The following is a 24582-nucleotide window of genomic DNA, read 5'->3' as shown; positions in this document are numbered from 1 at the left end:
ATATCACCATTTACAACCCTGACATTCATTTTCTTGTGGGCATACTCAATAAATCTATAGAATAATAACCATAACAGAATCAATGAAAGACCGCACCAACTTCGGCATTCAACCAGTGTGCGAAAGACAACGAACTGTGCAAATACAAAAATAAAGAAATAATCACAAATAAATAAGCAATAAATATCAAGAACATGTGAAGAAGAGTCCTTGAAAGTGAGTGCTTTAGGTTGTGGGAACATTTCAATGATGGGGCGAGTGAAGTTGAGTGACATTATCCCCTTTGGTTCAACAGCCTGATGGTTGAGGGGTGGTAACTGTTCCTGAACCTGCTGGTGTGAGTCCTGATGCCAGGAGTGAGAAGAGAGCATGTCCTGGGTGGTGAGGGTCCCTGATGATGGATGCTGCCTTGCTGCAACAGCGTTTCATGTAGATGAGCTCAATGGTGGGGAGGGCTTTAACCGTGATGGACTGGGCCGTATCTACTACCTTTTGCAGTATTTTCCTTTCGAGGGCATTGGTGGGCAATCACTTCCAGGGCACCTAGGTGCGACTCGAGTAGCAGCAGTACTCTCAATGGATACAATTAAATATTCCCGTTTCAACCTGATACAGCTAAAAAGCACAACTGCTTCCAAGGTCAGTACAGTCAACAAAGATGTCTTAATGCACTTAAATGAACTATCGCTGCTTAAAACGTCAGAAACAACACCGATTGTGGTTGGAAGCGCCCACGTAGGATACCTCAGAGGAAGCGCAGGTGCAGAGCGGGGTTACAAGTGTGTTTAAAGAAACGGAGTTTTAAACTCCCTATACCGACTATCTTGCTGGCAAGCATGCAGTCTCTGGTGAATAAAATCGACGATCTCAGAGCTAGGGTGCTGAATCAGAGGGACATTAGGACCGCGTGTGTCCTTTGTTTCATGGAATCCCGGTTAACCCCTTCTGTACTGGATGCAGCGATTCTGATTGACGGGTTTACTATATACCATCAGGGTAGATCTATAATCTCTCAAAAGCAGAGGTGGAGGAGTATGCCTCATGATCAACTCTTCTTGGTGCACAAATATATCAGTGCTGTCCCAATTCTGCTCACCAGACCTGGAATATCTAGCAGTTAAGAGCCGTGCTTTTTATCTACAAAGGGAACTCTCCAGGGTCACTTTGGTAGAAGTATACATTCCACCTCAGGCCAATGTCAAGCAGGCTTTAGATTATCTGAGCAGTGGGATCAACATGCACGAAACAGCGCACCCTAACGCCTTCACCATTGTTTTGGGAGATTTTAACCAGGCCAGTCTGGAAAAAATCACTAAGCAATTACCATCAACAAATCACTTGCAATACCAGAGGAAACAACACATTGGACCATTGCTACACCACAATCGAGAATGCCTACCGTGCTACTCCACGCCCTCACTTCGGGAAGTCTGATCACCTGGCTGTTCTTCTACTCCCTGAGTATAGGCAGAGACTGAAGACTGCAGCACCAGTAGTGAGGACCAAGAAGGTATGGAAAAGTGAAGCCCAGGAGTACCTACAGGACTGCTTTGAATCGGTGGGCTGACTGTATTCAGGGATTTATCTTCGAACCTGGATGACTATGCTGCAGTTGTTACCGACTTCATTAAAACCTGTGTGGATGAGTGTGAGCCTACAAAGACTTACTGTACATTCCCAAACCAAAAGCCATGGATGAACCAGGAGGTACATCATCTGCTGAAAGCTAGATCTGCGGCATTCAGGGCTGGTAACTCAGGTCTGCACCAGAAAACCAGGAATGATTTGCCCAAGGCTATTTCAAGGGCGAAGAGACAACTTTGAATGGGGTTGGAAGTGACATCGGATGTACAACAACTCTGGCAGGGTCTGCAAGACATTACTTCCTACAAAGCAAAACCCAATACAGGTGTCCCTCGCTTTTCGAACGTTCGCTTTACGAAACCTCACTGTTATGAAAGACCTACATTAGGACCCTGTTTTCGCTTTCAGAAGGTGTTTTCACTGTTACGAAAAAAAATCAGCGCGCGATAAAAGGCGATAAAAGAGCAGCCGCTCTCCCCCGGATTCGGAACGGCATTGCTTTAACACGAGCCTGTGAGCAGCCGTTTGCAAGTTGAATTCTGAGGTATCGGAAAAGCCTGAAAGAGCTCGTAAGGGTGTTACACTTAGCGTAAAACTAGACATGATTAAGCGTTTCGATCGTGGTGAACAAAGAAAGGACAGCGTGAGTTTGGCTTGTGGAAGCTGACAAAGATGATATTGAACAGGTTTTGGCATCCCATCACCAAGAACTGATAGTTGAAGAGCTGATGCAATTGGAAGAGGAAAGGATAACAATCGAAACCGAATTCAGTAGCGAAATGAACGTGAAGCAACTGTGTGAGATTTTCGCTGCAATGATAAAGTACAACTTTAATTTTGAAAGGGTACATAGGTTTAGGGGATATTTGCAAGATGGTTTGAGTGCTTACAAAGAACTGTATGATAGAAAAATGTGTGAGGCTCAGCAGTCAAGCAAGCCTTCCACATCAGCCACAGCAGACGACGAACCTCGACCTTCAACATCGAGGCGGGCAGTCATAGGAGAAGATGAGCTGCCTGCTCTAATGGAAACAGACAACGATGAGATGACACCCCAGTGTCCTACCACCCCAACACCCAGGCCCCGGACAAATACCGATTCGCGGAGAATGCAGCAGTAGCCGGGACGCACCCAGCACATCTTTAAGAAAAAAAGCCGAAACAAACAAGCTAATTAATTAGGTGCCGCCCGACACATAAATGTCGGCCCAGATCAGAGGCGATGCAAATAGCAATCAGCACTGATTTGGGCCGACAATTACGTGTCGGGCGGCACCTAATTAATTAGCATGTTTATTTCGGCTTTTTTCTTAAAGATGTGCTGTGTGCCTTCCAGCTACTGCTGCATGCTTCGCGGCAATGTATTGGTTGGTGGCCTGGAGGGTGGGGGCCACTGCTCCACCCCAACCTGCAATGACTCAGTCTAACACACCATCATCAGTGTGCTCGGCGCTGTCTTCTCAATTCCAGTAAGTGATACTACACTGTACATATATTATTTCTACTTTATATTGGCTGTGTATTTTTACGTGTTATTTGGTATGATTTGGCAGCTTCATAGTTTAAAGGTTACTGGAGAGAGTGTTTTTGCCGAGAGCGCTTACATGAGATTTTTGCTTCGGAGAACAGTGCCAGCAATGATTGTGGAAAAGTATTTCTACTTTATATAGGCTGTGTATTTATCATATCATTCCTGCTTTTGCTATATGTTACTGTTATTTTAGGTTTTATGTGTTATTTGGCTTGACTTGGTAGGTTACTTTTGGGTCTGCGAACGCTCACAAAGTTTTTCCATATAAATAAATGGTAATTGCTTCTTCGCTTTACGACATTTCAGCTTACGAACCATTTCATATGAACGCTCTACCTTCGGATGGCGGGGGAAACCTGTAGTATCAATGGCAGTGATGCTTCACTACCAGATGAACTCAACGTCTTCTACGCCCACTTTGAAAGGGAGAACACAACTACAACTGTGAAGATCCCTGCTGCACCTGATGACCCTGTGATCTCTCTGTCTCAGAGGCCGAAGCTAGGTTGTCTTTAAAGAGAGTGAACCCTCGCAAGGCGGAAGGTCCTGATGGAGTACCTGGTAAGGCTCTGAAAACCTGTGCCAACCAACTAGCGGGAGTATTCAAGGACATTTTCAACCTCTCACTTCTACGGGTGAAATTTCCCACTTGCTTCAAAAAGGCAACAATTATACCAGTGCCTAAGAAGAATAATGTGAGCTGCCTTAATGACTATCACCCGGTACCACTCACATCGACAGTGATGAAATGCTTTGAGATGTTGGTCATGACTAGACTGAACTCCTGCCTCAGCAAGGACCTGGACCCATTGTAATTTGCCTATCGCCACAATAGGTCAAAGGCAGACGCAATCTCCATGGCTCTTCACACGGCTTTAACCACCTGGACAACACAAACACCTATGTCAGGATGCTGTTCATCGACTATAGCTCAGCATTTAATACCATCGTTCCCACAATCCTGACTGAGAAGTTGCAGAACCTGGGCCTCTGTATCTCCCTCTGCAATTGGATCCCCAGCTTCCTAACCGGAAGACTACAATCTGTGCAGATTGGAGATAACATATCCTCCTCACTGACAATCAACACTAGTGCACCTCAGGGATGTGTGCTTGGCCCACTGCTCTACTCTCTATATACACTGACTGTGTTGCTAGGCATAGCTCAAATACCATCTATAAATTTGTTGATGATACAAACATTGTTGGTAGAATCTCAGGTGACGAGAGGACGTACAGGAGTGAGATATGCCAACTAGTGGAATGGTGCTGCAGCAACAGCCTGGCACTCAACATCAGTAGACGAAAGAGCTGATTGTGGACTTCAGGAAGGGTAAGACGAAGGAACACATACCAATCCTCATAGAGGGATCAGAAATGGAGAGAGTGGGCAGTTTCAAGTTCCTGGGTGTCAAGATCTCTGAGGATCTAACCTGGTCCCAACATATCGATGTAGTTATAAAGAAGGCAAGGCAGCAGCTATACTTTATTAGGTGTTTGAAGAGATTTGGCATGTCAACAAATACACGCAAAAACTTCTATAGTTGTACCGTGAAGAGCATTCTGACAGGCAGCATCACCGTCTGGTATGGAGGGGCTACTATACAGGACTGAAAGAAGCTGCAGAGGGTTGTAAATTTAGTCAGCTCCATCTTGGGTACTAGCCTACAAAGTACCCAGGGCATCTTCAGGGAGCAGTATCTCAGAAAGGCAGCGTCCATTATTAAGGACCTCCACCACCCAGGGCATGCCCTTTTTTCACTGTTACCATCAGTCAGGAGGTATAGAAGCCTGAAGGCACACACTCAACAATTTGGGAACAGCTTCTTCCTTTCTTCTATCCGATTCTTAAATGGACATTGAACCCTTGGACACTACCTCACTTATTTTAGTATACAGTATTTCTATTTTTTTGCACATTTTTAATCTATTCAATATATGTATTGTGGGCACGTGTCCAAGTGGTTAAGGCATTGGACTAGCTACCTGAAGGTCGTGAGTTCGAGCCCCAGCCGAGGCAACATGTATTGTGTCCTTGAGCAAGGCACTTAATCACACATTGCTCTGCGACAACACTGGTGCCAAGCTGTAGGAGTCCTAATGCCCTTCCCTTGGACAACATTGGTGTCGTGGAGAGGGGAGACTTGCAGCATGGGCAACTGCTGGTCTTCCATACAACCTTGCCCAGGCCTGCGCCCTGGAGAGTGAAGACTTTCCAGGTGCAGATCCATGGCACGCAAGATTAACGGATGCCTTTATTTATGTGTATACTGTAATTGATTTACTTATTTATTCATTATTATTATTTTTATTTCATTGATTTCTTTCTATATAATGTATTGCATTGAATTCTGTTGCTAAGTTAACAAATTTTACGTCACATGCCGGTGATAATCAACCTGATTCTGCTTCCATACCAGACTGTGATGCAACTAGTCAATATATTTTCCACTACATGTGCACAGAAGTTGGTCAAAGTTTTAGAAGTCAGGCTTGATCTCCATAAACTACAATGAAGTAGAGGTGCTACTGTGCTTATTTCGCAATTGCACATACGTGCAGGGCTGAGCACAGGTCCTTTGAAATGATAACACCGAGGAATTTAAAGCTGCTGACCCTCTCCACCTCTGATCCTTCGATGAGGACTGGCTTATGGACCTCTGGTTTCCTCCTCCGGAAGTCAATAGTCATCTCTTTGGTCTTGCTGACATTGTGTAAGAAGTAGTTGTTACGGCGCCACTCAGGCAGATTTTCATCCTCCCTCCTATATGCTGATTCATCACCATCTTTCATTTGGCCCATGACTATCCAGCCTATTTATTAATTTTTATTTATTTAGAGATACAGCACAGAATGGGTCCTTCTGTCCTTTCGAGCCACACTGCCCAACAACCCACTGATTTAACCTGAGCCTAATCACGGGACAATGGTTTGGCCAATTTAGCACAAGACCAGTTTGAAAAGGTGAGGGTTTCGGGACCTGAGGCAAGGGACAGGCTGATGTTAAGCTTGCTGTCCAGTAAGATGTACTTGTCTCTGCTCAAGCTGAGGCTGTGGCCTGCAACTAATGGGATCCTGGATCGGCTGTGACTGGCTTTGTGGCTTCAGTTCTTTGCTTACTTTTATTGTTTGCACAATTTTTTTTTCTGCCCATTGGGTGTTTGATGGGTTTTTTTTATGGGTTCTACTGGGATTCTTTGTTTTGCGGTTGCCTGTAAGGAGGTGAATCTCAAGATTGAATATAGTATACATACTTGGATAATAAATGTACTTTGATCTTTATCTTTGAACTATGGGAAGAAACCGGAGCACCTGGAGGAAAGCCATGTGCACACGGGAAGGAGCGTACAAACCAGCTTACAGGGGACACCAGAATTGAACTCCGAATTCCAATGCCCTGAACTGTAATAGCATCACGCTAACCGCTACACTACCGTGGTGTTGAGTTATTTCAGGACCAGGGAATGGCCACCACAATAAACCCTATCTCCAAACAAAATGAGAACACTGCTGAAAGAGAAAAAATAAGGTTAGCTGCAGTATTTTCCATGATTAACCTAAGCTCACACAAGAAGAGCTCCTTGGTGCACTGCTACAGATCAAACTTATCACACTCTACTGTGCAGCAGCAACAAAAGGAAAGAAAGATTCAAAGTACATTTATTATCAAAGTATGTATACAATATACAAGCCCGAGATTCGTCTTCCCACAGGCAAGCACGGAACAAAGAAACACCATGGAACCCATTCAAAGAAGCCATCCGACACCCAATGCACAGAAAAAAAAAACAAATCACACAAATAGCAAAAACAAACGAGCGAATACAACACCAAAGCACAAGTCCTCGAAACGGTCTAGGAGTATTCCGTTTAGTTCTGTTCCATAAAAGGGCAACCCTACATCTGAACACTGCAAATCTCAAGCAAACTATAATCCTTACAAGATGTTTAAAGAAGGCTAATGACTCTGTTGATCCTATCAGAATCACAATCAGAATGAGGTTTAAGATCACTGGCATATATCATGAAATTTGTTATGCAGCAGCAGTACACAATAATAAAAACTGTAAATTACTGTGTATTTGTATATATTAAATAAATTAAAGTAGTGCAAAAGGGGAAAAAAGTAGTGAGGTGGTGTTCATGGGTTTAATGTCCATTCAGAAATTGGATGGCAGCTGTTCCTGAATTGTTGAGTGTGTGTCTTCAGGCTCCTGTACCTCCTCCCTGATGGTAGCAATGAGAAGAGGGCATGTCCTGGGTGATGGGGGTCCTTTACAATGGATCCCGCCTTTTTGAGGTATTCCTCTTTAAAGGTGTCCTGGATGCTGGTGAGGTTAGTGCCCACAATGATGCTGAATGAGTTTACAACATTTTGCAGCTTATTTTGATCCTGTGCAATGCCCCCACCACTGTACCAGACCTTGATGCAGCCGCTTAGAATACTCACCACATTACATCTGCATATCTATAAAAGTGTGTAAATAATCTTAGGGCTGTTTATGGTGACATATATGTATTTAGATAATAAATTTACTTTGAACTTTTGAACAGCTCCATGAAGTGTAAAATGCAATTAAAGCAAACATTGTTGAAACAATAGCATTTATTTAGATTGCCTTCACTTCCACAGAGCAATCAAAGCTCTTTGTAACCAATGGACCACTTCTGAACTTCCTTCACTGTTTTAGTGCACATAAGTGCGATAATCAATTTCAATGTAATGAGGTTCAGCAGGGAGCATTACAGCTAAGTGGCCAATTGAAAATGCTTAAGACATTGGTGAGGCCTAATTTGGAGTATTGGTTCAATTTTGGTCACCTACCTACAGGAAAGATGTAAATAAAGGTTGAAAGAGTACAGAGAAATTTTACAGAAATTTTGCTAGATCTGAAGGACCTGAATTAAAAGGAAAGATTAAATAATTAGGACTTTATTCCTTGGAACATAGAAGATTGAGGGGAGGTTTGATAGAGGTATACAAAATTATGAGGAGTATAGATAGGGTAAGTACAAGCAGGCTTTTTCCACTGAGGTCGGATGGGACTACAACCAGAGTTCATGGGTTAAAGGTGAAAGGTGAGAAGTTTAAAGGAAACGTGAGGAGAAACTTCTTCACTCAGAGGGTCTGAGAGTGTGCAATGAGCTGCCAGCGCAAGTGGAGAACGCAATTTCAATTTCAACATTTAACAGAAGTTTGGATAGGTACATGGATGATAAAGTTCGGAGGGCTATAGTCCTGCTTCAGGTCGATGGGAGTAGGCAGTTTTAATGGTTTGGCATGGACCAGATGGGCCAAAGGGCCTGTTTCTTTCCTGTACTTTTCAATGGCTCCATGACTCCAAACACTCATGCAAGTCATCCCTGACTAATGGCATACAATCCATTAACTTTCTGTCAAAAGTACCAGCCATCCAATTAAAAACTGGTACCTTATTCAATCAGAACTCAGAAATATTCAGCGACATCACACATTTAAAACTTAAGAGTGCACGTTGAACCCTCAATAACCTTGGCCCTGAGGGCAAAATTGATGCAAAAGTTGACTCCAGCAGATATTTGCAGATATATAAGATACGGAGCAAAACTGAGCAGCTGTACCACTCACACTGGTATTACTCTCATTTAAACACTGGGCTAAGTAACTCTAGAGTTTTTGCCTTAAGTCTCTTTAATTAACATCTGGCAGTGAGCACCCAACATATCGATGCAGCTATAAAGAAGGCACGACAGTGGCTACATTTCATTAGGAGTTTGAAAAGGTTTCGTATGTCACCAAAAACACTCACAAATTTCTACAGATGTATCGTGGAGAGCATTCTAACAGGCTGCATCACCGTCTGGTATGGGGAGGGGGGGGCAGCTACTGCACAGCATCGAAATAAGCTGCACAGAGTTGTAAACTTAGTCAGCTCCATCATTGGCACTAGCCTCCATTGTATTCAGGACATCTTCAAGGGTCAATGCCTCAAAAAGGCCGTGTCCATCACCCAGGACATACTCTCTTCTCATTGCTACCATCAGGAAGGGAGTACAAAACCCTGAAGACACACACTCAACAATTCAGGAATAGCTTCTTCCCCTCTGCCATCTGATTTCTGAATAGACATTGAGTCCATGAACAGAACCTCACCACTTTTCCATTTCCTTTTTATTTGTTCTACTTATATAATGTAGCTAATTAGTATAAATATGTTTACTGAAATTTACCTTTTTTCTATTATTTGTATTGCAATGTACTGCTGCCACATAACAACAAATTTCACAACACATGCCAGTGATATTAAACTTGGTTCTGATTTGCCAATTTTTCTTCCCTGTGATGACATGGGACACACAGCCGTACAGCACAGTAGCGCAGCAGTTAGCACAATCACTTTACAGCACCAGCGGTCACCGATCAGAGTTCCATTCCCGCCGCTGTCTGTAACGAGTTTGTACGTTCTCCCTATAACCGCATGGTTGGTTGCCTCTAGGTGCTCTGGTTTTCTCCCACAGTCCAAAGAGCAGGCTTTCTGCACTGAGGTTGGGACTACAATTAGAGATCATGGGTTAAGGATGAAAGTTGAAACGTTTAAGGGAACATGAGGGGAAACTTCTTCACTCAGAGGGTTGTGAGAGTGTGCAACAAGCTGCCAACACAGGTGGTACACACAAGCTCGATTTTGACATATAAGAGAAGTTTAGATAGGTACATGTACTGGAGGGGTATGGGGGGCTGTGGTCTCGGTACAGGTCGATGGGAGTATGGACTGGATGGGTCGAACAGCCTGTTTCTGTGTGGTACCTTTCTATGACTCTATGACACATGGATTAGGGTTAGTGTTAGTGAGCTGTAGGCATGCTATGTCAGCACCGCAAAAGTCGCTACACTTGCAGGCTGCCCCTGGCACGATCCTCACTGATTTGATTTGATGGAAACAACACATTTCACTGGAAGTTTTGATGTACATGTGACAAATAAAGCTTTTCTTCTTTAACCTTTAAATGTCTGTCTGTCTCTGTCTCTCTCTCTCTCTCTCTCTCAGGACTTTCATAAATATAAACACAATCTTCAAACAACCAAATAACTAATCATGGAGGCACTAGAACCTATAGATGCTGGAATCTGCAGAAAAACGAACTACTGAAGAAACAAGCAGCATCTGAAGAGGGAAATTTTTAGTGATTTTATTGAGATAGAGTGCGGCGTAGGCTCTTCCGGCCCTTTGAGCTGCACCACCCAGCAATCCCCCAATTTAACCCCAGCCTAATCACAGGACAATTTACGATGACAGGCCAACCTACTAAGCGGTTCACTTTTGGACTGTGGGGGGAATCCGGAGCATCCGGAGGAAGCCAACACGCTCATGGGGAGAACGTCCAAACTCCTTACAGGCAGCAGCGGGAACTGAACCCAGGTCACCTGCACTGTAAAGCGTTGTGCTAACCACTACATACCATGCCGTCCTTCAGCTCAAGGCCCTTCATCTGGATTCTGAGTAATGCACACAAAATGCTGGAGGAATTCAGCAGGTCAGGCAGCATCTATGGAGAGGAATAAAAAGCCAACATTTCAAGCTTCATCAGGACCAAAAGGGTCTCAGTGTGAAAGGCCGGCTCTTTATTCCTCTCAATGGATTACGCCCGTGTGTTACTCTGGATTTCAAGCATCTGCAGAATATCTCGTGGACTCTCAGACAGCCAGCAAAAAGAAGGGAGGGGAGGGGAGGGGAGGGATAAAACAAGTGCTGGCAAGCGATAAGTGAATGCAGCTGGGGTGGGGTTGATTGAAGGATGGAGCCAGGTGGAGGAGGGGAGTGCGAAGGCGATCACAGCGGCTGGGAGGGGACAGGTAGAGGCAACAGTATTTAAGTATGAACATACCAGTCATGACATACAGGCAGAGGTACATCCCAACCATATTTCTGGGCATCTTTAATGGCGCCGCCCAGAAGGGCTCCATGGTGCATTAACTTTTTTGGAATACAGCCCACGTTGACGCAAGTGCCACCAAGGCCCCATCTAGTGCCTAAATGGTAAGCAAACAATGGCATATTACAGATCGCACAACTTACAGGTGCCCAATTCCCTAAAAATGAACAAGATGAATTGAATCAGAATCAGATTTCATATCACCAGCATGTCTTAAAATTTGTTTATGTGCACGTGCATGTAACGAGAGCGTCTTGGACCTCCAGGTGGTCCACGGCAGGAGTGATTGATAAGTTTGTGGCCTTGGGTAGCAGGAGTGATTGATAAGTTCGCGGCCTTGAGTTATACAGCTCTTGTTACATGCACGTGCAGTTCAACTCTTTCAGTGGAAATGCAGAAAGTTTGAAGTTAATAACTTATCTCCCTCTACCTTAGGCCACGAACATATCAATCATCTCTGCTGTGGATCACTTTCTGGAGGTCCAAGACACCGACTTCTACAAAGAAGGGATCCGTATGCTCCACGACCGCTGGACTAAGTGTGTAAATGTAGGAAAAATAAATGTGCTAGGCTTTCTAAAATTGACTCCTTTTACCTTAGGCCACGAACTTATGAATCACCCCTCGTGTGCTGTTATTGTAAAGAAAGTACGACAGCGTCTCTACTTCCTCAGGAATCTGCGGAGGTTTGGCATGTCATCAGAAACTTTGGCAAACCTCTGTAGACGTATGGTGGAAAGTGTGCTGACTGGCTGCATTACGGCCTGGTACGAGAACACCAATGCCTTTCAGCAGAAAATCTTACAAAAGGTAGTGGATTTGGCCCAGTACATCACAGGTAAAACCCTCCCAACCATTGAGCACACCTACATAAACGTTGCCATAGAAAAGCAGTATTCATCATCAAAGATACTACCACCCGAGCCATGGCCACTTCTCGCTGCGGCCATTAGGTCAAAGGTACAGGAGCTTCGGGCTTGCACCATCAGGTTCAAGGACAGTTACTACCTCAACCATCAGGCTCTTGAACAAAAGGGGAGAGCTACGCTCATATAAGGACCCTGTTATATTGTTTCTTTGATTTCTTTAATATCAGAGGATGTATACAGTATACAACCTCAGATTTGTACTCTTTGCCCGATAGTGATTAGCATGAATTTTTAATACTGCTTATTGAAGTGTGTTTTTATTTTTATTTTTATTTAGAGATACAACACCTCCTGGCCCCCTTGAGCCCGCAACAGGCCCTCCCGCCCCCTTTGAGTGCGGAACAGGCCCCCCCCCAGCCCCTTTGAGCATGGAGCGGGACCCCCGGCCCCTTTGAGCGCGGAGCGGGCCCCCTCCCAGCCCTTTTGAGCGCGGAGTGGGCCCTCCCGGCCCCTTTGAGCGTGGAGCGGGCCCCCCGGCCCCTTTGAGTGTGGAACGAGCCCTCCCGGCCCCCTTTGAGTGTGGAACGAGCCCTCCCGGCCCCTTTAAGCACGGAGCAGGCCCCCTCCCAGCCCTTTTGAGCGCAGAGTGGGCCCTCCCGGCCCCCTTTGAGCGCGGAATGGGCCCTCCCGGCCCCCTTTGAGTGCGGAATGGGCCCTCCCGGCCCTTTTGAGCGAGGAACAGGCCCTCCCGGCCCCCCCTTTGAGCGCAGAGCGGGCCCCCCGGTCCCTTTGAGCGCGGAGCGGGCCCCCCGGCCCCTTTGAGCGCGAAGCGGGCCCCCTCGGCCCCTTTGAGCATGGAACGGACCCTCCCGGCCCTTTTAGCACGGAACAGGCCCTCTCGGCCCCTTTGAGCGTGGAACAGGCCCCTCCCAACCCCTTTGAACACGGAACGTGCCCTCCTGGCACCTTTGAACGCGGAACAGGCCCTCTCAGCCCCTTTCAGCGCGGAACGGGCCCTCTCAGCCCCTTTGAGCGAGGAACAGGCCCTCTCGGCCCCTTTGAGCGCGGAACAGGCCCCTCCCAGCCCCTTTGAGTGCGGAGGATGGCCCTCACGGCCCCTTTGAGCACGGAGGAGGCCCTCCCGGCCACACTCAGCCACATCACCAAGCAAACCACTGATTTAACCCAAGCTGTTGTCATTCCACACCATGCGCGTCTGGAAGATCCTCTGTATTTTCTGGCCAAGAAATGTCTCCAAACATGCCCTACTCCTTCAATGTCATCAACAAGACATGGCCACAATCATCACGAGGAAACGTAGGAAATGGATTGGACACATGATGAGAAGAGAGGTCAACATCCATCATCAAGACAGCACTACGTTGAACCCCTGAAGGGTGGAGGAAACGTAGGAGGCCAAAGATAACCTGGTGCCGAACCAATTTAGCCCAATATACGGGATGTCCCGGCTAATACGGGACAGTTGGCAACCCTACGTACCACAGCGGCAGAAATGAGGACGCTGAACCTCAGCTGGGGCACAATAAAGAAGATGGCCAAGGACCGACAGAGATGGAGAACTTCATTATGGACACTGTTATCTTGCTATTTCATGCTCATTAATTATTGCTATTTATTTATATCAACATTTGCACTGTTTGTTTACAGTTTACAGTTACGGTTCTATAGATTTGCTAAGTATGCCCATAGAAAAAGAATCTCAGGGTTGTATGTGGTGACATGTACATACTCTGATTAATAAATTTTACTTTGAACTTTGTACTGTCCAAAAGTCTTAGGCAGCCCAGCTATATTTATGTGCCTACGACTTTTTCACAGGACTGTAGTCAGTGATAACAAACCTGATTCTAACTCTACCAGCCTCTGACAGAAGTGAATGAGTTAAATTTATATTATTTAGAGACACAGGGCAAAGGAGGCCCTTCCAGCCCTTGAAGCTGCACCAATCCCCCAATTTAACCCTAGCCTAATCACAGGACAATTTACAATGACCAATTAACCTGCTAACCGCTACGTCTTTGGACTGTGGAAGGAAAGCGGAGAAAACCTACGCACTCCATGGGGAGGATGTACAGACTCCTTACAGATGATGCTGGGATTGAACTCCAAATTCCAACACCCAGAGCTGTACTAGCACTATCCGCTATGCTACCATGGCACACCAACTGATGTGAAACTCATCCAGAGAGAGAGAGAGAGAGAGAGAGAGATTAGACTGAAGTGAGCTGGACTAAATATGCCTGGACTTATAGATAACTTTGTGGTTTGGTGTTTTATATTCTGTGGTTTTTGTTTGCTTTTTTTTAAGCCGTTTGCACAATTTGTTTTTTTTTGCACATTGGGGGTTTGATGTTTCCCCTTGAACTGGTTCCACAGTTTTCATTGTTTCATGGTTGACTGCGGGGAATATGAATCTCAAGGTCGTATACTGTTTACATACTTAGATAATAAATGTACTTTCGATCTTTGAGTTGCTAAGTGAAGCTCATTTATTTTCACATGTGAGTTGCAATTATTAGATCAGTCTTTTCAAAGGAATAGGATCGTTGTAACATGCACAAGTGCTGGAGCGTCTCAGCAGGTTAGACAGCATCTATGGAGACGAATAAACAGTCGACAATTCATGCCAACACGTGATTTTTGTAATTTTCCTGTCTGTTTATTTTTAAGGCCTTTTCTTGACCTCTGTCCCCATCCTTCATTGAAAGGGCAGTCAGGTAACCTTAGGTGGTGAAATGGTTTTAATTATAACTATTATAATATTACAAGGGGTGATTGATAAGTTCATGGCCTACAGTAGGAGGAGTCAATTTTAGAAAAGCTAGCACATTTATTTTTTAACATAGTCCCCTCCTACATTTACACACTTAGTCCAGCGGTTGTGGAGCATACGGATCCTTCTTTGTAGAAATGGTCCACAGCAGAGGTGATCGAGAGAAGTGGCCATGGCTTGGGTGGTAGTATCTTTGATGATGAATGCTGCTTTTCTATGGCAACGTTTATGTAGGTGTGCTCAATGGTTGGGAGGGTTTTACCTGTGATGTACTGGGCCAAATCCACTACCTTTTGTAAGATTTTCTGCTGAAAGGCATTGGTGTTCTCGTACCAGGCCGTAATGCAGCCAGTCAGCACACTTTCCACCATACGTCTACAGAGGTTTGCCAAAGTTTCTGATGACATGCCAAACCTCCGCAGATTCCTGAGGAAGTAGAGACGCTGTCGTACTTTCTTTACAATAACAGCACACAAGGGGTGATTCATAAGTTCGTGGCCTAAGGTAGAAGGAGACGATTTTAGAAAGCCTAGCACATTTATTTTTCCTACATTTACACACTTAGTCCAGCGGTCGTGGAGCATACGGGTCCCTTCTTTGTAGAAGTCGGTGTCTTGGACCTCCAGAAAGTGGTCCACAGCAGGGGTGATTGATAGGTTCGTGGCCTAAAGTAGAAGATGAGTTATACAGCTCTTGTTACATGCACATGGAGTTTAACTCTTTGAGTGATTATTCCGAAAGTTTGAAATTAATAACTCATCTCCTTCTACCTTAGGCCACAAACTTATCAATCACCCCTGCTGTGGACCACTTTCTGGAGGTCCAAGACACCGACTTCTACAAAGAAGGGATCCGTATGCTCCACGACCGCTGGACTAAGTGTGTAAATGTAGGAAAAATAAATGTGCTAGGCTTTCTAAAATTGACTCCTTCTACCTTAGGCCACGAACTTATCAATCACTCCTCGTATATTCATGTCATTAGGTTGGAGGCTATGCAGATGGAATATAAGGTGTTGGTCCTCCACCATAAGCGTGGCCTTTTCTTGGCACAACAGGAGTCCCAACATAGCGATGCAGCTATAAAGAAGGCAAGACAGCAGCTATATTTCATTAGGAGTTTGAGGAGATTTGGTTTGTCACCTAAAACACTCATGAATTTCTACAGATGTACAGTGGAGAGCTTTTTGACTGGCTGCATCACCATCTGGTATTGGGGGGGCGGTGTCTACTGCACAGGATCAAAGTAAGCTGCAGAGAGTGAAATTAGTCAGCTCCATCATGAGAAGCAACACACATCAAAGTTGCTGGTGAACGCAGCAGGCCAAGCAGCATCTCTAGGAAGAGGTACAGTCGACGTTTCAGGCCGAGACCCTTCGTCAGGACTAACTGAAGGAAGAGTTAGTAAGAGATTTGAAAGTGGGAGGGGGAGGGGGAGATCCAAAATGATAGGAGAAGACAGGAGGGGGAGGGATGGAGCCAAGAGCTGGACAGGTGAGTGGCAAAGGGGATATGAGAGGATCATGGGACAGGAGGTCCGGGGAGAAAGACGGTGGGGGGGGGGGACCCAGAGGATGGGCAAGGGGTATAGTCAGAGAGACAGAGGGAGAAAAAGGAGAGTGAGAGCAAGAATGTGTGTATAAAAATAAATAACGGATGGGGTACTAGGGGGAGGTGGAGCATTAGCGGAAGTTAGAGAAGTCGATGTTCATGCCATCAGGTTGGAGGCTACCCAGACGGAATATAAGGTGTTGTTCCTCCAACCTGAGTGTGGCTTCATCTTTACAGTAGAGGAGGCCGTGGATAGAATGGGAATGGGATGTGGAATTAAAATGTGTGGCCACTGGGAGATCCTGCTTTCTCTGGCGGACAGAGCGTAGGTGTTCAGCAAAGCGGTCTCCCAGTCTGCGTCAGGTCTTGCCAATATATAGAAGGCCACGTCGGGAGCACCGGACACAGTATATCACCCCAGCCGACTCACAGGTGAAGTGTTGCCTCACCTGGAAGGACTGTCTGGGGCCCTGAATGATGGTAAGGGAGGAAGTGTAAGGGCATGTGTAGCACTTGTTCCGCTTACAAGGATAAGTGCCAGAAGGGAGATCAGTGGGGAGGGATGGGGGGGGACGAATGGACAAGGGAGTCGCGTAGGGAGCGATCCCTGCGGAAAGCAGAGAGAGGGGGGAGGGAAAGATGTGCTTAGTGGTGGGATCCCGTTGGAGGTGGCGGAATTTACAGAGAATAATATGTTGGTCCCGGAGGCTGGTGGGGTGGTAGGTGAGGACCAGGGGAACCCTATTCCTAGTGGGGTGGCAGGATGATGGAGTGAGAGCAGATGTGCGTGAAATGGGGGAGATGCGTTTGAGAGCAGAGTTGATAGTGGAGGAAGGGAAGCCCCTTTCTTTAAAAAAGGAGGACATCTCCCTCGTCCTGGAATGAAAAGCCTCATCCTGAGAGCAGATGCGGCGGAGACGGAGGAATTGCGAGAAGGGGATGGCATTTTTGCAAGATACAGGGTGAGAAGAGGAATAGTCCAGGTAGCTGTGAGAGTCAGTAGGCTTATGGTAGACATCAGTGGATAAGCTGTCTCCAAAGACAGAGACAGAGAGATCTAGAAAGGGGAGGGAGGTGTCGGAAATGGACCAGGTAAACCTGAGGGCAGAGTGAAAGTTGGAGGCAAAGTTAATAAAGTCAATGAGCTCAGCATGCATGCAGGATGAGGCTTTTCATTCCAGGACATCTGCTCTCAGGATGAGGCTTTTCATTCCAGGCCCCACCTCCCCCTCGTACCCCATCTGTTATTTATTTTTATACACACATTCTTTCTCTCACTCTCCTTTTTCTCCCTCTGTCATTCTGACTATACCCCTTGCCCATCCTCTGGGTTCCACCACCCCCCCATCTTTCTCCCCGGACCTCCTGTCCCATGATCCTCTCATATCCCCTTTGCCAATCACCTGTCCAGCTCTTGGCTCCATCCCTCCCCCCTCCTGTCTTCTCCTATCATTTTGGATCTCCCCCTCCCACTTTCAAATTTCTTACTAACTCTTCCTTCAGTTAGTCCTGACGAAGGGTCTCAGCCTGAAACGTTGACTGTACTTCTTCCTAGAGATGCTGCCTGGCCTGCTGCATTCACCAGCAACTTTGATGTGTGTTGCTTGAATTTCCAGCATCTGCAGATTTCCTGTTGTTTCCATCATGAGAACTGGCCTCTGCAGTATCCAGATATCTTCAAGGAGCGATGCCTCAAAAAGGTAGCGTCCATCATTAAGGACCCCCACCACCCAGGACCTGCCCTCTTCTCATTGTTACCATCAGGGAGAAGGTACAGAAGCCTGAAGACACACACTCAGTGATGCAGGAACAGTTTTTTCTCCTCTGCCATTCAATTCTGGATGGACATTGAACCCATGAGTATTACCTCACCACTTTTTTTTGTTTCTGTTTTAATTTAACAATTTGATTTTATATATACAGGTGCCCCCTGCTTTTCGAACGTTCGCTTTACGAAACCTCACTGTTACGAAAGATCTACATTAGTACCCTGTTTTCGCTTTCAGAAGGTGTTTTCACTGTTACGAAAAAAAATTCAGCGAGGGAAAAGATCAGCGCGCGATAAAAGGCAGCGCGCTCCGAGCAGCCGCTCGCCCCCGGATCCGGAACTGCTTTGCTTTAACACGTGCCTGTGAGCAGCCGTTTGCAAGATGAGTTCTATGGTATTGGAAAAGCCTGAAAGAGCTCGTAAGGGTGTTCACTTATGGTAAAACTAGACATAATTAAGCGTTTTGATCATGGTGAACGAAGTAAGGACAACATGAGTTTGGCTTGTGGAAGCTGACAAACATGATGTTGAAGAGGTTTTGGCATCTCATCACCAAGAACTGAAAGAAGAAGAGCTGATGCAATGGGAAGAAAAAAGGATAACAATCGAAACCGAATGAGTGATGATAAAGTACGACTTTAATTTTGAAAGGGTACTGCGGTTTAGGGGATATTTGCAAGATGGTTTGAGTCCTTATTAAAGAACTGTGTGATAAAAAATGCATGAGGCTCAGCAGTCAAGCAAGCCTTCCACATCAGCCACAGCAGACGACAAACCTTGACCTTCGACATCGAGGCGGGCAGAGATAGAAGAAGATGAGCTGCCTGCTCTAATGGAAACAGGTGACGAGATGACACCCCAGTGTCCCACCACCCCAACTCCCAGGCCACGGACAGACACCGATTCGCAAAGAATACAAAGCTGGCCAGGAGGCACACAGCACATCTTTAAGAAAAAAGCCGAAATAAAAATGCTAATTAATTAGGTGCTGCCGACACATAATTGTCGGTCCAGATCAGAGACGACGCAATCGGAAATCAGCACTGATCTGGGCCAACAATTACGGGCGGCACCTAATTAATTAGCATGTTTGTTTCGGCTTTTTTCTTAAAGATGTGCTGTGTACCTCCCCGCTACCGCTGGACCCCTGCATTCTTCGCAGCAATGTATCGCTCAGCGGCCCGGAGGGTGAAGGCCACTGCACCACCCAAACTCCGACAGGTCTAACACACACATCAGTGTGCTCGGGGCTGTCTTCCCGATTCCCATAAGTGATACTACACTGTACATATATTATTTCTACTTTATATAGGCTGTGTATTTTTACGTGTTATTTGGTATGATTTGGGAGCTTCATAGCTTAAAGGTTACTGGAGAGCGCTTGCGCGTGTTTCTGCCGACAGCGCTTGTGTGAGATTTTCTGCCGACGGTGCTTGCGCGAAATTTTCGCTACGGAGAACAGTTCAGTAATGATTGTGGAAAAGTATTTCTACTTTATATAGGCTGTGTATTTATCATATCATTCCTGCTTTTACTATATGTTACTGTTATTTTAGGTTTTATGCGTTATTTGGCATGATTTGGTGGGTTATTTTTGGGTCTGCCAACGCTCACAAAATTTTCCCATATAAATAAATGGTAATTGCTTCTTCGCTTTACGACATTTCAGCTTACGAACTGTTTCATAGGAACGCTCTACCTTCAGATGGCAGGGGAAACCTGTATGTGTATATATATATACCTAAGTATGATTATCATTTTTTTTCTCTATTAAGTACTGCACTTATACCACAAAGTCAACCAATTTCACAACATATGCCAGTGATATTAAACCAGATTCTGATTCTGAATGCACTTTAACCATGTTTATATTTGTAAATACAAATGATTTTTTAAAACATACACCAAAGAAAATTAAACGGAGGAATGAAAACTGTGGGAAAGCCTCAGCAAGCGGGTTTCATTCTCTACAACTCTTGGGACAGCAGAACAGATGAGAAGAAATACAACTGGATTCACCAGGCGGAGTGTGAGAGAGTATGAATGACTATGTGTTAGAAAAGGCTGGAAATTGCAAAGACAATTTACATCAGGATGCTGTTCATCGACTATAGATCAGCATTTAATACCATCATTCCCACAATCCTGATTGAGAAGTTGCAGAACCTCGGCCTCTGTAACTCCCTCTGTAAATGGATCCTCAACTTCCTAACCGGAAGACCACAATCTGTGCGGATTGGTGATAACATATCCTCCTTGCTGAAGATCAGCACTGGAGCACCTCAGGAGTGTGTGCTTAGCCCACTGCTCTACTCTCTCTGTACCCATGACTGTGTGGCTAGGCATAGCTCAAATACCATCTATAAATTTGCTGACAATACAACATTGTTAGTAGAATCTCAGGTGGTGACGAGAGGGTGTACAGGAGTGAGATATGCCATCTAGTGGAATGGTGCCGCAGCAACAGCCTGGCACTCAACGTCAGTAGACGAAAGAGCTGATTGTGGACTTCAGGAAGGGTAAGATAAAGGAACACATACCAATCCTCATAGAGGGATCAGAACCGGAGAGAGTGAGCAGCTTCAAGGTCCTGGGAGTCAAGATCTCTGAGGATCTAACCTGGTCCCAACATATCGATGTAGTTATAAAGAAGGCAAGACGGTGGCTATACTTTATTAGGAGTCTCAAGAGATTTGGCATGTCAACAAATACATGCAAAAACTTCTATAGTTGTACTGTGAAGAGCATTCTGACAGGCTGCATCACTGTCTGGTATGGAGGGGCTACTGCACAGGACCGAAAGAAGCTGCAGAAGGTTGTAAATCTAGTCAGCTCTATCTTGGGTACTAGCCTACAAAGTACCCAGGACATCTTTAGGGAGCGGTGTCTCAGAAAGGCAGCGTCCATTATTAAGGACTTCCAGCAGCCAGGGTGTGCCCTTTTCCCACTGTTACCACCAGTTAGGAGGTACAGAAGCCTGAAGGCACATACTCAGTGATTCAGGAACAGCTTCTTCCCTCTGCCATCCGATTCCTAAATGAACATTGAAGCTTTGGACACTACCTCACTTTTTCTTAAATATACAGTATTTCTGTTTTTGCATGTTTTTTAATCTATTCAATATACGTAATTGATTTACTTGTTAATTTATTATTGTTTTATTTTATTTACTATTATTAATTTTTTTCTCTCTGCATTGAACTGCTGTTGCTAAGTTAACAAATCTCACGTCATATACCGGTGATAATAAACCTGATTCTGATTCCGACAAGCCTGCAGGACAAAAGAGGTCAACCTGCAAGGCAAAACATAAACACAAGAGATTCTGCAGATGCTGGAAATCCAACGCAACACACAAAATGCTAGAGAATCTCAGCAGGTCAGGCAACATCTATGGAAAGGAATAAACCCTTCTTCAGGACTGGAAAGGGGGAAGATGTCAAGATAAAAAGATGGAGGGGGAGGGGAAGGAAGCTAGCTGAAGGGTTATAGGTGAAGTCAGGTGGGTGGGAAAGAATCTGATTGGAGAAGAATGTGAGCCATCGGAGAAAGGGAAGGAGGAGCGGGCCCAAGAGGAGGTAACAGACAGGTGAGAAGAGGTAAGGGGGCAGAGTTGGAAATAGAATAAGAGGGGAGGGGATTTTTTTTCCGGAAGGTTAATCGATATTCATGTCATCAGGCTGGAGGCTACCCAGATGGTATAGAAGGTGTTGTTCCTCTACCCTGAGGCTGGCCTCATCTTGACACAAGTTGTGTACAGAAGAAAGAAATTCTAGTCACTCCGTTAACAAGGTCTTTCAGTTCTTAAAAGGTAGGAATTGTGTAGTAAATTCTAACTTCTGTTGGACAAATGATAAGAAGCAACTGGAGTTCCATCTCTTGGAATGGAAGGTCACCAGACAGGGTAGGATGACTTAGGTCAGGAACTGAAACTTCAGCCACAGAGAAAATGTTTGCCTGTTGTTATAGAATGCAAACCTTCAGCAAAATCCATATAAAAGTTAAACGTTAAAGGGGTCAGCTGCTTTACTGTCTTACAAGTAGAGATGACAGAATTTGCAATGGGAGGGAAATAAGGATTTTGTGGCAGAGTTGTATCAGATATTGGTGAGACCAAATTTGGAGCCTTGTCTGCAGTTCTGGTCACCTCCTTACAGGATCATCATTATGTCCCATGTCGTATGACGTGGGTGATCATGGCCTTTCCATGACCATGATTGTTCTTTAAGTGGTTTGCCATTACCTTCTTCTGGCAGTGACTGTACAAGATGGGTGACCCCAGCCATTATCAATACTCTTCAAAGATTGTCTGCTTGGTGTTAGTGGTCACATAACCAGGACTTGTGACATGCACCAGCTGCTCATACGACCGTCCACCACCTGCTCCCATGGCTTCACGTGACCCTGATCTGGGAGGGGGGGGCTAAGCAGGAGCTACCCTTTGTCCTGCAGGTGACCTGCAGGCTGGCGGAAGAATAGAGTGCCTTGCCTGGCTGTCACAAGATTTCCTGCTTCTTTGGTACTATCATGGAGAGCTAGAACATAGAATAAGACCCTTTGGCCCATCAAGTCCATGCTATCAACTTTACACTACCCCATGTTAATTCAATTTTTTAATTCTCCCCAAATTATAGAGTCATAGAGCACTATAGCACAGAAACAAGCCCTTTGGCCCATCTAGTTGCTGCCAAACTGTTACTCTGTCAAATCCCCTCGACCCTAACCTGGACCATAGCCCCTCCATGTACTTATCCAAACTTCCTGTAATTTAAGGATTCCCAATCAGCTAGTAAGTCCTAACAACACATTAATATGCATCCTACATGCTTGAAAAAGGCGTCTAGAAAACAAATGGATACTCCAATTGATATCTTACTAAATTCTATAAAATTTGGAACTGTTTCTGAGGATTGCAAAGCAACAAATGTAACCCCATGATTCATGAAAGAAGGAAGAGTGAACATGGTAATAGTGTAGAAAATGCAGGAACTTATAATGAATTATGTAATAATCATACATTTGTTATGTGCTGTGTCGTATTGACTTAGGCGATTTCCATGATCATGATTATTCTTGGCAGATTTTTCTACAGAAGTGGTTTGCCACTGCTGCCTTCTGGGCAGTGTACTTACAACACAGGTGACCCCAGCCATTATCAATACTCTTCAGAGATTGTCTGTCTGGCATCAATGCATAACCAGGATTTGCACCAACTGCTGATACAACCATCCACCACCTCCTCCATAGCTTCATGCCACCCTGCTCGAGGGGCTGAGCAGATACCACACCTTGTCCGGGGGTGACCTGCCGGCTAGTGGAGGGAAGGACCGCTTCATTCCTCCTTCGGTAGAGATGAAGGAAGAGAGAACATGGCAATAGTGTGGAAACTGCAGGCTATTATAATGAATTATGTTGTAATAATGGTACCTTTAAACGTATGACAGGATTAAAGATGTTTTTAAAGATTAGCTTTATTTGTCACATGTACATCAAAACACACAGTAAAATGTGCTGTTTGCATCAATGACCAACATAGTCCAAGGATTGTGCTGGGGACAGCCCGCAAGTGTTGCCAAGCCTCTGGCGCCAACATAGAATAGAACAGAATCAGCGTAGATTTATGAAAGGGAAAAAAAACACTGGATTAATCTTATGCAGTTCTCTGACCAGCAGGTAAGGGAACCAAAGGATATGGTTTATATAGATTCTTGTAAGGCTTTCAGGTAAGAGGTTGGCTAACAATGTTAGAGCACTTGGAATAGGAATAATAGACCAACGTGGACTAAGAAACAAGGAGAGGGAATAAATAGATCCTCTCAGGTTGTGACTAATGAGGTGCTCCAGGAATTGGTTTTCAGGCCCCAAATCTTTGCAATCTTCACTAAGGAAAATCAATGGCATATTTCCACATTTACTGCTATTTATTAGGATTACGAGTGTAGAGAAGGCTGCAAAGAAACTTCAAAGAAATACAGACATGGTGAGTAAATGGGCAATAAAACAGCAGATGGGTTATTGAAATATGCACTAATAATGCAGGGTGGAGATACATCTCTACCAAAGGCGGTGTAAGGCGTTCCTTCCCTTTGCTAGCCTGCAGGTCATCCTTGGGCAAGGTGCAGCACCTGCTTAGCCCCCTGATCAGAAATAAGGCAAACCACATCTGTAGGAAAATATTTGCCAGGAATAATCATGGCCAGAAGACCATGATCACCCTCATTACACGACATGGCACATAAAGATGATGATGAATGCACTCAAGTTATTCAATATAATCATCCAAGAGCAGTATCAGAACATAGAACAGTACAGCACAGTACGGCCCACGACGTTGTGCTGACCTTTTAACCTATCTAAGATCAGTCCAACCTTTCCCTCCCACATAACCTTCCATTTTTCTTTCATCCATGTGCCCGAAGTATCCGCCTCCACCACCACCTCTGGCAGCGTGTTCCATGCAGCTACCACTCTATGTAAAAGAAAACACTGACTTCCCACTAGATTTTCCTCCAATCACCTTAAAATGACGCCCTCTCATTTCAGCCATTACTGCCCTGGGAAAAATGCTGTCCA

At 45.1% G+C, this 24582-nt stretch overlaps 1 protein-coding gene across 1 annotated transcript in view; it reads right to left on the bottom strand.

Annotated features, from left to right (window-relative positions):
- Positions 1-24582, bottom strand: part of txnrd2.2 (thioredoxin reductase 2, tandem duplicate 2) — a 197458-nt gene that overhangs the window by 152965 nt on the left and 19911 nt on the right. Inside the window, exon 4 of the mRNA XM_063074135.1 lies at positions 10981-11125. Coding sequence (XP_062930205.1) covers positions 10981-11125 — 145 coding nt within the window. The remainder of the gene's footprint in view (positions 1-10980; positions 11126-24582) is intronic.

This window comes from Mobula hypostoma, chromosome 21, assembly GCF_963921235.1.
Source record: "Mobula hypostoma chromosome 21, sMobHyp1.1, whole genome shotgun sequence".
In the NCBI taxonomy this organism is placed as follows: domain Eukaryota; kingdom Metazoa; phylum Chordata; class Chondrichthyes; order Myliobatiformes; family Myliobatidae; genus Mobula; species Mobula hypostoma.
This window is presented reverse-complemented; position numbering and strand designations above follow the sequence as displayed.